This window comes from Portunus trituberculatus, chromosome 45 (assembly GCF_017591435.1).
Source record: "Portunus trituberculatus isolate SZX2019 chromosome 45, ASM1759143v1, whole genome shotgun sequence".
Taxonomy (NCBI): Eukaryota; Metazoa; Arthropoda; class Malacostraca; order Decapoda; family Portunidae; genus Portunus; species Portunus trituberculatus.
Genome location: NC_059299.1, coordinates 5,284,980 through 5,297,479, shown reverse-complemented (window position 1 = coordinate 5,297,479; position 12,500 = coordinate 5,284,980). Strand labels below are relative to the sequence as shown.

General features: G+C 40.3%; 1 protein-coding gene across 1 annotated transcript in view; it reads right to left on the bottom strand.

The window, feature by feature from the left end:
* Positions 1 to 2,713, bottom strand: part of LOC123519638 — a 3,548-nt gene extending 835 nt beyond the window's left edge. The window contains exon 1 of the mRNA XM_045281093.1: positions 2,671 to 2,713. Within this exon, the coding sequence (XP_045137028.1) occupies positions 2,671 to 2,682 (12 nt within the window). The 5' untranslated portion in view covers positions 2,683 to 2,713. The remainder of the gene's footprint in view (positions 1 to 2,670) is intronic.
* Between the last annotated feature and the right edge of the window lie 9,787 nt (positions 2,714 to 12,500).

Genomic DNA, 12,500 nt, shown 5'->3' with positions numbered 1-12,500 from the left:
CGCCTCACACACACACACACACACACACACACACACACACACACACACACACACACACACACACACACACACACACACATGTTCCCACTTGATCCTCCATTCTGCTCCCCACTACTCCCACTACCAGACGTCCCACCCTGCCACGCCTGCCATATATCTATAATAGTGGCTTTCCCTCATTCGTCCACCGCGGCAAGATCTCTCCGAAACCCGCCCCTGCTGTGACCGCCACCTGAAGTGAAACCCTCCCTGTGCCCCCTGTTGGAGAGAGAGAGAGAGAGAGAGAGAGAGAGAGAGAGAGAGAGAGAGAGAGAGCACTCACTAGTTAACTCTTTCTGTCACACGTTTCCTAAATCCCGCGGTCGAGTGTGTATGTAGTCGCCTCAGAGGAAGAGCCGCCATTCACTGAGCATATTTACCCTGCCATGAGTAAACAGGCCACTCACTCAGGATAAGGTAAAAAGCCCCCTGAAGAAGATGGATTTGGTGCGAATGACAAACCAATGAAATTTAAGCAACAGCCACGTTTGTGAAATTAGAATATAACAAAATGACGATCAGCAACATTCCACAATATATCTTGACGCAAAAACGACGTATTTGTCTTAGAGACGAGGTGATTGGTGGAGATGGAAGGAAAATGTTGCTGGGGTTGGCTAACGGAAAGAAGAAGAGTGCAGAGCAAACAGGATGACTCTCCTATTTGGTGATGAGAAAGACTTGAAACTATGACTGGTTGACGCGAATGACTTGGTAATTTGACGGGGGTGTTGGAGGTGAAGGCTGGTGATCACAAAGGAACACAATAGAAAGAACTAATAACCGTAATCGTGTTGACTTCAGTGAGACTAATTATAAGATGAAAGGAGGACGTGAGAGAGGACAGCTTGTTAAGGAGACAGCCAAAAGTCACATGTTTCATTTAAATAGGTTAAGTTAGGTTAGGTTAATCTAGACTAGGTTAAGTAAGGTAAGGTTAGGTTAGATTAGGTTAGGTAAAGTTAGGTTAGGTTAAACTAGACTAGGTTAGGTTAGGTTAGGTTAGGTTATAGTAGACTAGTTTAAGTAAGGTAAGGTTAGATTAAGTATAGTTAGGTTAGGTTATACTAGACTAGATTAAGTAAGGTTAGGGTAGGTTAGGTTCAGTAAGGTTGCGTTAGACAATCTCTTCCTTGACTCATTCATTTAGATTAGGTTAGATTTGGTTACGTCAGATTTGGTGACCTCTTACATAATTTGGTAACTGACTAACATGGTGGGACTTTCTTTGTACCAACAGTGATTCAAGACTGACTGCGACCTTTAGTGAATGAAAGAACGCAAGAACAAAGCTTATTGGTCGCTTCAGAGTTACCGTGCTTTGATTGGTTGAGTGTTAGTTGTGATTGGTGATTGGACGAGAGGTAACGGAGCCAGAAATGTGTCGTAGTGAACTGAGAGGTGATTGGAGTGATTAGGCGACACTTCACGGTGATTGGTGACTGACTGAAATAATCCTCAAACTCAGAACAATTGTAGTATACGATTGTTCAGATGATTAGAAGATGATTGGGGATTTAACCTCTTCAATACTGGGACACATTTTTACCTTCAGATTTATGTACGATTAGACCATTTTACTTACACTAGAAATAGGCTATTGAGATCAGAGGATTAATGGCCAGAATCTTCACCATTTTAATTCCCCACATGAGTTTCTGAAGCTGTATAAAATCTCCAAATGATAACCAGAATGAATATGGAAACGCGTCATGGTACTGAAGGGGTTAAGTCACTTCACGATTAGAGTTTGGTCAGAAGCTGAGGTAATCCGCGAGTAAATCTGAAAGGTGGTTAGAATCATTACCAGATGATTAGGGATTTGAGATGACACAAAGGGGATTAGGTAATTGAGGTGATTAGCAAGTGATTGTGGAATTTAAGGCACTTCACCGGGATTAGCGAGTCAGTAATCTTCAGTACTGTTCTAGATATGAAGGACCGATTGGATTGAAGCATAGTTATGGTGATTACTGATGATTAGGTAACATTGAGATGATTGGTAAGTAAACAGATTATACACTAATCCTCTAAACAACTCTAAACGTTGTTGAATGGTAGCGTAATTCAGATGATTAGCTGGTGATTGGTGATTGGGATTTACTCTGAGTCCTTGTGATTGTCAACTAGTTTAGTGCTGAAGTAATCCTGAAGCAGCTGGGAAGGGTGATTGGGTAGTTAGTTGAAGTCATTAACTCCTTCAGTACTGGGACGCTTTTTCACCATGAGTTTTGGCTACGATTAGACGGTTTTCTTCTCATTATGAACTGTCTATGCAGGTCACAAGATTAATGGCCACAGTCTTCACTATTTCAATCCCCCACATAAGTTTCTGAAGCTGTACAAAATCGCCGAACAGTAAGCAGAATGAATATGGAGACGCGCCATGATACTGAAGGTGTTAAGAGATTGAAAACAACATTGGAATGATTAGCAACTCTGTGATCCTCAATTGACTCTAACTGGCAATTGGACCGTTGGATCGTTAAGATTAGCCAGTTAGCAAATGACTGGACACGGCGATGACCAGTAATTAGGCAAGATCTGAAGTAATTTCCAAGGATAATTTGACGGTAGGGTAGTTATGGTAGTTAGGGTGATTAGGTAGTTAACGTAGGGAGCGCCACTCACCAGAAGCTTCATGGTGGGTGGATTGTGTCTGTTGGTTCTTCCACTTGTGGCTCATATATATACCATGGCTCTCTCTTTCTCTCTTTCTCTCCTTCTCTCTCTCTCCGCCCAGCTATGCTCTAGTTTTTTTGTCGAACTGGTGTTGGCTGTTGAAGACCTCCCCCTCCCCTCCCTATGGCTCCTCCCTTCTCTCCCCATCACCTCTTCCTTCCCTTCAATGTGACCCCTCCCTATGTCCCCTCCCTTTCCCTTACCTCCTTCTAATTCCTGTTGGCTGCCTCTCCCTCTACCTCCTCTAGCTTCCACAGCCCCTCCAAGTCTCTCCAACCCCTCCACACCCATCCTTTTTCCTTCCTGGTTCCTTCTTCCCCCTCCTTTCTCTTCTCGACCCCTTCTTCCCCCCCCTCCCTTCCCCCTCCTTCCGTACCTTCTCATATTTAGATCCTCAAGATTCATAACTCTTTTCTCCTTTTGTCCTTTTTCTTTATTTATTTTCTATACTCTCTTCTTTTGTGTTTGTTTTGAATCTTAAGTCGTAAATGGTATATCCTTCTTATTTTCTTTCTTCTTCTTCTTCTTCTTCTTCTTCTTCTTCTTCTTCTTCTTCTTCTTCTTCTTCTTCTTCTTCTTCTTCTTCTTCTTCTTCTTTTCCATTTTCTGTTGTATTATTCTTTGTCTTAATAAACTAAAATTGCTGTTTGGTTATGCAGTGTAATCCTCCTCTTCTTTTCCTCCTCCTCCTCCTCCTCCTCCTTCTCCTCCTCCTCTCTATCCTGTTCTTCCCCTTCTTCCGTTTTCTTTCTCACGCCCAAACTCGCTACGCACTTTCTATTTCGTTCCCTTTCCCCATACCCCCTTTCCTCTCTCTCTCTCTCTCTCTCTCTCTCTCTCTCTCTCTCTCTCTCTCTCTCTCTCTCTCTCTCTCTCTCCCTTTTTCATATTTCTCCTACAGCCACGCCTCGTTTCATCCCTAAAAGGTCTCTCCTCCTCCTCCTCCTCCTCCCCCTCCTCCTCCTCCTCCTCCTCCTCCTCTCCTCCTCCTCCTCCTCCTCCTCCTCCTCCTCCTCCTCCTTGTCTGGGTCACTTTCCTCTTTAGAATTTGTACTTCCTTATGTAATCAATTTCACTTTCTTTATTCCCTTCATACATCAGAGGTTGTATAGCACTATTTTGCTCCTTTCTCTTATGTTTAGTCTTTATCTCCTCCAAGGGACTAAAAATTGACGTTCCTCTTCTCCTCCTCCTCTTTCTCTTCCTCTTCCTCCTCTTCCTCCTCTTCCTCCTCCTCTCTTCTTTTCTTCCACTTTTCTTTGTTTTCTATTTTTCTATCAAATTTTTCCACTCGAATATAAAGCTATCAATATTTTCTTCTTGTTTTTCCTTTCTTGTTTTGGTTTGTGTTGTATTTTTTGTGATATTTGTTGTTTTGTTTATTTATTTTCCATATTGCTTCACGTCGTTCTTTTTCTTTTCCCTCTTTCGTTCCTGATTTTCTTTTCTTTTCTTTCTTTTTCCTTGCGTTTTGTTTTGATTTATTTTACATGTTCATTTTTTTTCTTTTGTTTTCGTATTAATCTCTCTCTCTCTCTCTCTCTCTCTCTCTCTCTCTCTCTCTCTCTCTCTCTCTCTCTCTTTAATTGTGTGTTACTTTGTATTGAGTTCACTGCCTCTCATTTCCTCGATTTACATGTTTTTAAATGTTCTTTGTTTTTTTTCTTGTATTTTTAATGTTGTTCCTCCTCCTCCTCCTTCTTCTTCTTGTTCTTGTTCTTGTTCTTGTTCTTTTTCTTTTTCTTCTTCTTCTTCTTCTTCTTCTTCTTCTTCTTCTTCTTCTTCTTCTTCTTCTTCTTCTTCTTCTTCTTCTTCTTCTTCTTCTTCTTCTTCTTCTTCTTCTTCTTCTTCTTCTTCTTCTTCTTCTTCTTCTTCTTCTTCTTCTTCTTCTTCTTCTTCTTCTTCTTCTTCTTCTTCTTCTTCTTCTTCTTCTTTCTTCTTCTTCTTCTTCTCCTTCCTCTTCTCCTTTATCATTGTTATTCTCCTTCGGTCGTTATTTCTTTATGTAATTATTGCTTTATTTTGCGGTTTCTTTACTTTTCATTCCTCCTCCTCCTCCTCCTCCTCCTCCTCCTCCTCCTCCTCCTTTTTTACTCCCTGCCCTTCCCCAGAGGTACAATGACCTACTTGGTGGTGGTAGTGGGGGAGGGGAGGAGGTGACGCTGTATCGTTTGCCTTCACAGTCAAGTTTTTGTGTCACCGTCACCTGGACCACAAAACTCAGTCAATCAGGCAACCCCGCAACCCGTTTTCTTTCAAGGGGGTGTGGTTCTACCTTTCCCCGTTTTTTGTTTCAAGGAAGGACTATAAAATGTTCTTATATTCGATTTTTTTCCCTTCGTTCTTAATTTTTTTCTTTTATTCTATAGTTTTGTTTTGGTGGTTAGTGATAAAGGCATAATTCCTAAGATCGTTTTTTTTAATGATCACTTATCTCCTTCAGTACCTTGACGCATTTCCATATTCATTCTGCTTATTAATTTGGTGATTTTATACAGCTTCAGAAACTTATGTGGAGGGTTTAAAATAGTGAAGACTGTGGCCAATAATCTTCTGACCTCCATAGACCCTTCCCAACGTCAATAAAATGGTCTAATCATACACAAATCTCAAGGTAAAAATGCGCTCCAGTACTGAAGGGGTTAAAATAGTGCTTGGATATTAGATAAAATTACGTTAAATCACAAAAATAGTTAAAATATTACCAGAAGGATCATTTTAGCAAGTATAGAATGATGTGACAACTACTCGTCAATATTCATACTCTTCACCATGTGTGTAGGAATGCATTGGTTATTCTTGGCAGTATTCATGTTTTTCATCAGGCGTGAAGAGATGGATTTTTTTATTCATAGGGATTATTCATCTCACTAACCACGGGGTATTTTTTTTTTGTTTTTGTTTTTTGTTTTATTCCATGTCGTTCTTCGTTCTCTATAATGTTCTCGATTTTTTCTTTTGCTTTGAAACATGAGAAGCAAAAGGAAATGAGAGACTGTCAGGCTTACACGTGGCAGTCCCTGTATGACTAAAGCTACTTAATTCCATCTATCATTCCCATACATAAATTTGTGTAATCTTTTTAAATTAATCAGAAGACAAAACTTTTTCTACCTGGATGTTGCCAAAGTGTTGGTTGATCTTTTGACGCGGGAATTTCAAAACACTATTTGTGACGAAAATGCATGTATTTTAGCATAACGTCTCCCCTTAAAGTATTGACTCCGCACTAACAACATGATTACTCAGTACGTTCCATTCATCTTCTTTCGTTTTAAAACCTAACCTAACTCCAAACCAACCCGACCTAGCCTAACCTAATTAACCTCTTCAGTACTGAGAGGCATTTAACCTAACCTAACCCAACCCAACCCCAGACCAACCCAACCTAACCTAACCTGATTAACCTCTTCAGTATTGGGATGCATTTAAACCTAACCTAACCTAACCTAATTAACCTCTTCAGTACTGAGACGCATTTAAATCTAACCTAACCTAACCTAACCCAACCCAACCCAACCCCAAACCAAACCAAACCAACCTAGCCTAACCTAATTAACCTCTTCAATATTGGGACGCATTTAAACCTAACCTAACCTAACCCAACCCAACCCAACGCAACTCTAGACCAACCCAACCTAACCCAACCTAGCCTAACCTAATTAACCTCTTCAGTACTTGGACGCATTTTTACCACGAGTTTTGGGTATGATTAGACGATTTTATTTACATTAGGAAGGTTTTATGGAGGTCAGAATATTAATAGCCAGAGTCGTCACTGTTTTAATCCCCCACTTAAGTATCTGAGGCTGTATAAAATCACCAAATAGTAAGCAGAATGAATATAGAAACGTGTCCTGGTACTGAAGGGGTTAATTCGTCCTACATAATCAGTTCACTTCACAATTACTTACGGACTTGACAGACCTAGTGAACCCATCGAGGGCAGTAAGGAGAGCAGAAAAGGTCCGAGTCTGAAGGTCAAATCAGTTGCTGCGTGAACTTGTTGCTCCCCTTCCTGAGAGAACCTGTAACATTCACGTCCACTTCACCGATTTGCTGTACTTTTTTTTTTCTTCTTTTCTTTGTTTGTGTCTTCTGTTCGATTGAGTTTATTAAGTTTATTTGTTTTGTGTCTGGTAAACTTTCTCTTTTTATCTTATTTATTTTATTTTTTCCTGTTCATTTTCCTGTATTATTGATGTGTTTTGTCTCTCTTATTCTTCTTTCTGTGTCTGAGTGTTCTTTTTTCTTATCGTTCGCTTTTATTCTTCACATTTTACATTGTTATTCCTGTTCTTCATTTATTGGTACGTATTTTGCTCTAGTTTATCTCACTTGCTCCTTTTTTACGAGTTTTAGAGATGTTTTCCAACGTGTAATATTTCCATCAGTACCTCTTTCTTTCATCTAATTCATGCTTATTACACTTTTACGCTTGACTTTCTTATCTAACTTAATTTCAACCTTCATATTGCCTCTCAGTTTCTCTTTCATTCATATGATTCACACTTCAGCTTCATATTCTTACTCATATTCGCTTTATTTTCATCACCATTTCTTACTTCCATCCAGCTCATAAGATTAATTTCTTTATCTAACTTAATAGCAACTTTCATACTGCTAAAATCACGTCTCCTTTTCTTCACATATTCCTCATCCTACTTCCTGCTCATTTTCCTTTTTATTTACATCACTACCTCTTACTTTAATCCAATTCGTATCCTTAATTTACTTCTCAAAATAACAGTCTTAATTTTTCTACCAGTTTTCCTTCCCTTCACATATTTCTCATCCTCCTACTCCTACTCCTACTCTTCCTCTTCCTCATCCTCCTATTCTTATGTTCCTTTCTTATTTGTATTACCACCTCTTACTTTCATCCAAGTCATATCCTTTAATTCCTTTTTTTAGATAACAGCCTTCATTTTTCTATCAGTTCTTCTTTACTGCGCATATACCTCATCTTCCTATTCTTGCTTTTGTTCCTTTTATTGCCATCACTATCTCTTACTTTAATTTTTCCATCAGTCTTTCTTATTATTGATATTCCTCATCCTTCTACTCCTCATATTTATTCTATTTGCATCACCACATCTTATTCTACTTCTCTAAATAACAACTTTCATATTTTCATCAGTCCTTCTTTCCCTCACATGAAAGATACTCCTCACCTTCCTACTCTTACTCTTATTTCCTTTTATTTCCATCACCATCTGTTACTTTACTTCTCTAAATAACAACCTTCACATTTCCTTAAGTCCTTCTTTCCCTCACATGATCCATATTCCTTCCTTTCCTACTCTTACTCTTAATCCTTTTGTTTCCATCACCATCTCTTCTTTAGTCCTCTCAATAACATCTTTCATATTTCCATCAGCCCTTCTTTCTTTCTTCATATTCCTCGCCCTCCTTCTCTCATATTCCTCATATTGTTTCTGCAGCATCATTATTATCATCATGTAACCTCGATCGCTTGACATATGACGTGTTCCCTTCTTGCAGCCAACTTGTTTCGTTCCTCAGGTTCAACTTTCGTGGCTTGCCGAAGAGAACAGTGGTTTTTATGTTGGGTATTCGCCCTTGGCCGATCTTCCTCTAATAGAAAGGAAAGGAAAAGTGGACCATGTAAAATCCCTAACAGAGGAACGACGTATGTGTGTGTGTGTGTGTCTGTGTGTGTGTGTGTGTGTGTGTGTGTGTGTGTGTGTGTGTGTGTGTGTGTGTGTGTGTGTGTGTGTGTGTGTGTGTGTGTGTGTGTGTGTGTGTGTTATAGAGAGGCCTTACCTGGTTCTGATTCCAATCTCAGTTGTCTTGTTTCCCTATCAGGTTCTCTCTGGTCTTTTATGCTCGTGATAACTGACCAGGTGGGGTTGTGCTGGTAGAGAGAGAGAGAGAGAGAGAGAGAGAGAGAGAAAATAAACACTGGCTTTTACGTAACTTAGTATCTGAGAAATCGTCAATTTTAATCATTTTTGCAGTATTGGTGACGGTGATGGCGGTGGTGATGGTGATGGTTGTGATGACGGCGGCGGCGATGGTGGTGGTGGTGGTGGTGGAGGAGGTGATGGTTGTGGTGGTGATGGTGGTGGAATTCTTTGTATGTGGATCAAGTATTTCCTCGACACTGTTATTGTTTTGTGGCGTCTGGTGGCAAGGAGAACAACTTGCCTGAACTAGAGAGAGAGAGAGAGAAGTATAACCATCACCACCACCATTGTTACCACCACCACCACCACTACCACCACCAGTACTTTCCAAATCCCGGGTACCCATAATACCTTGCGGGCCGGGAACTCCAGGTACTTGCACCACACCTCCGGCAGGTACTCCACAGGTACAGGTAAGTGTGGCTCACCTGTTGTGGCTTCTCGTGACTCATGCTTCATTTATTTATAGATTTCACGTATTGTTTGTGTCTCTTCGTTTTCTTTTTGTTTTAGGCTCGTTTTCTTTTCGTTTTCTATTTCTCTAATGTTTGTTTTGATTGTCTATTTCTCGTTTTCTTTATTTTTGTGTCGTTTTCTATTTTTCTGGTGTTCGTTTTGATCTGTTTATTTTCTCGTTTTCTTTTATTTTTGTGTGGTGTTTATATTTTCTGTTCTTTTTATTCAATTTTCTTTCTTTTTCTACTTTTTTTACGTTTTGTCTTTCAGTTGTCGATTTATTTATTTATTTTCTTCATCTTCTCTTTATTTTTTTGTTGGATTTCCGTTTTCTTTCATTTTTTTGTGTGGTATCGCTTATATTTTGTTTTTTTTCCATTTTCTTTCTTTTCTAGTGTTTTTTTTCATTTTCTCTTTTACTTATCTATTTATTTATTGACTTTCTTCATTTTCTCTTTATTCTTTTCTTAGATTTCTCTATTTTTTGTTGTATCTGATTTTCTTTCTCTTTTCTTTTTTTCATATTTTCTAAACTTCATTTGCTTTCTCTGTCTATCTGTATGTCTGTTTTCTACTCTGCTCTCTCTGCTTTCTCTGCTCTCTCTCTCTCTCTCTCTCTCTCTCTCTCTCTCTCTCTCTCTCTCTCTCTCTCTCTCTCTCTCTCTCTCTCTCTCTCTCTCTCTCTCTCTCTCTCTCTCAATTGCATTAATCCACAACAAAAACAGGACATGAGAGCCTTTCAATACACCTTCCACTCCACCACCACCACCACCACCACCACCACCAAGTATTATATATATATCTCAGGAAATCATTTGTCAGTCCAGTGTGAATTTCCTGTTGCACCTGTAAGAGAGAGAGAGAGAGAGAGAGAGAGAGAGAGAGAGTGGTTGTTAGGGGACATGTTAATGATTGTATTTAAGTGAGAAGAAGAGGTAGAGGAAGAAGAAAAAGGGGAAGAAGAAGAGAGAGACATCATTATATAGGGCTTTGTTTGGAAATATGACTATGCAATATCTCTCTCTCTCTCTCTCTCTCTCTCTCTCTCTCTCTCTCTCTCTCTCTCTCTCTCTCTTTCATTGTTTATTTCTTTCCTTTTTTTGGGCGTTGCATTTCACATTCCTTTCTTTGCGTATTTCGACCTTCTATCCTCCTCCTCCTCCTCCTCCTCCTCCTCCTCCTCCTCCTCCTCCTCCTCCTCCTCCTCCTCCTCCTCCGAGCGCGTGTCATGACTGGAATGAACTCAGAACGCTTGTTTCAGTGTGTCATGCAAAAAATCTGGGGCAAAATCACAAGGTTTCAAAGGCAACATTTAATAGGATGGACCCACGACTAACACTGCTGGTACATCTCAGAGGATCGCTTGTTAAAAGGAGACGTTTGTATGAAAGGCATGAAAAAATATAGGCACCATTTTCCTTATCTGAAAATTGTGACTGTTGAAAATAAAATGTGAAAAAAAAATTGGATAATGTCTAAATGAAGAAGGTGTGACTACAGAATTGTTTAGTATATCTTAAATAATAGTATCAAATCTCTCTCTCTCTCTCTCTCTCTGTCTCTCTCTCTCTCTCTCTCTCTCTCTCTCTCTCTCTCTCTCTCTCTCTCTCTCTCTCTCTCTCTCTCTCTCTCTCTCTCTCTCTCTCTCTCTCTCTCTCTCTCTCTCTGGATAACGGTAAATATGTAAGATAATTTGGCCAAGGACTTACACCTTTAAGCACTCTCATAACTGCTCGCCAGGTGGGAACAGGTTGGAACAGGTGAGGTCACAGGTAAGACCACAGGTAAGACACAAGCCATTGGAAGAGTGCATTGCGAACCAGGTTATAAGTACAAGTAAGAGGAGAGAGAGAGGGAGAGAAGGGGGAGGAAGGCGAAGGTAAAGAAATTCCTGGCTTTTGTAATATGAGGTAGACAGGAAGAGATTAGGGCACAGGGTACGAGAGAAAGGAAAATAGGGAAAAAATACTAGTAGAGGGTGTACTAGTAGTGGTTGTAGAGATAGGTAAGAAAGGTGTTTAGAATTAAGGGTACATTTGGTAGAGAGAGAGAGAGAGAGAGAGAGAGAGAGAGAGAAAACGTGACATTTCAGAACACAAATCTCATCTTTTCTCTTACCTCTAATTAAAAGAAAGGTAAATAGTTGACACGCTTTGTGGAGTTGTGAACGTGAGTAACTATGTTGTGCCTCTTTACACACACACACACACACACACACACACACACACACACACACACACACACACACACACACACACACACACACACACACACACACACACACACCATGTTTAGTAGCGTAAATATTATGGAAATTGGTGAAGATCGTGATGAGAAAGAAGATAAATAGGAGGTGAACGAGGAGGAGGAGGAGGAATACAAAGGAATACAAAGGAAGACAAACAGCAACAGACTCTTAGGTCCTTACTAGGAGGAGGAGGAGGAGGAGGGAGAAGGGAAAGAAGAACGACAACAAGGACATGAAAGGCAAACATAATGACAACTTAAATATGATAAAAGATGACAATATACAAACAATAGAAGAGAGACAGACGAATGTGTGTGTGTGTGTGTGTGTGTGTGTGTGTGTGTGTGTGTGTGTGTGTGTGTGTGTGAGTACGTGTGCGTGTACGAGTCTTGCGTCACCTGACCTGCTTGGGGGAGTGGGAAGGAGGGTGGGGTGATGGGGAGGCGATGACTCTTCTCGTATTACATAAGAAGAGAACAGTGACGCATATGACAGCTTATTTCCTCTCTCTCTCTCTCTCTCTCTCTCTCTCTCTCTCTCTCTCTCTCTCTCTCTCTCTCTCTCTCTCTCTCTCTCTCACGTTTCTCAATAATTACCTTCACTTGCCTCATTTTAACCCAATATTTCCTTACCTACCTGCTTACCTGCCCTGTCCATTCATACCTGTGTTCTTCGGAGGCTACAACTACAGGTAAACTCCTCCTCCTCCTCCTCCTCCTCCTCCTCCTCCTCCTCCTCCTCCTCCTCCTCCTCCTCCTCCTCCTCCTCCTCCTCCTCCTGCACTTTACCTGTTCGAGTGCGTGTTGTTGTTTTTACGTCTTTCTACTGTGGATATTTTCATTTTTTTATCTCGTTGTTGTGAAAGGAAGTTTGTCAGTGATCATTTCCCACGATTGTGTGTGTGTTTGTGTGGGTTTGGGTGAGTTTAGTTAGGTAGGTGAAGGGGAACTGTGCTTGCGTGTGTGCGTGCGTAGAGTTTGAAAGCAGATGTGGTGATTTAAGAGAAGAGAGTAAGAAAAGGAGAGAGAAAAAATAAGAAAAGAATATTAAATCTAACACAATCTTACTTATTGTTCTCCCACCTCCTCCCCCAACACACACACACACACACACACACACACACACACACACACACACACACACAC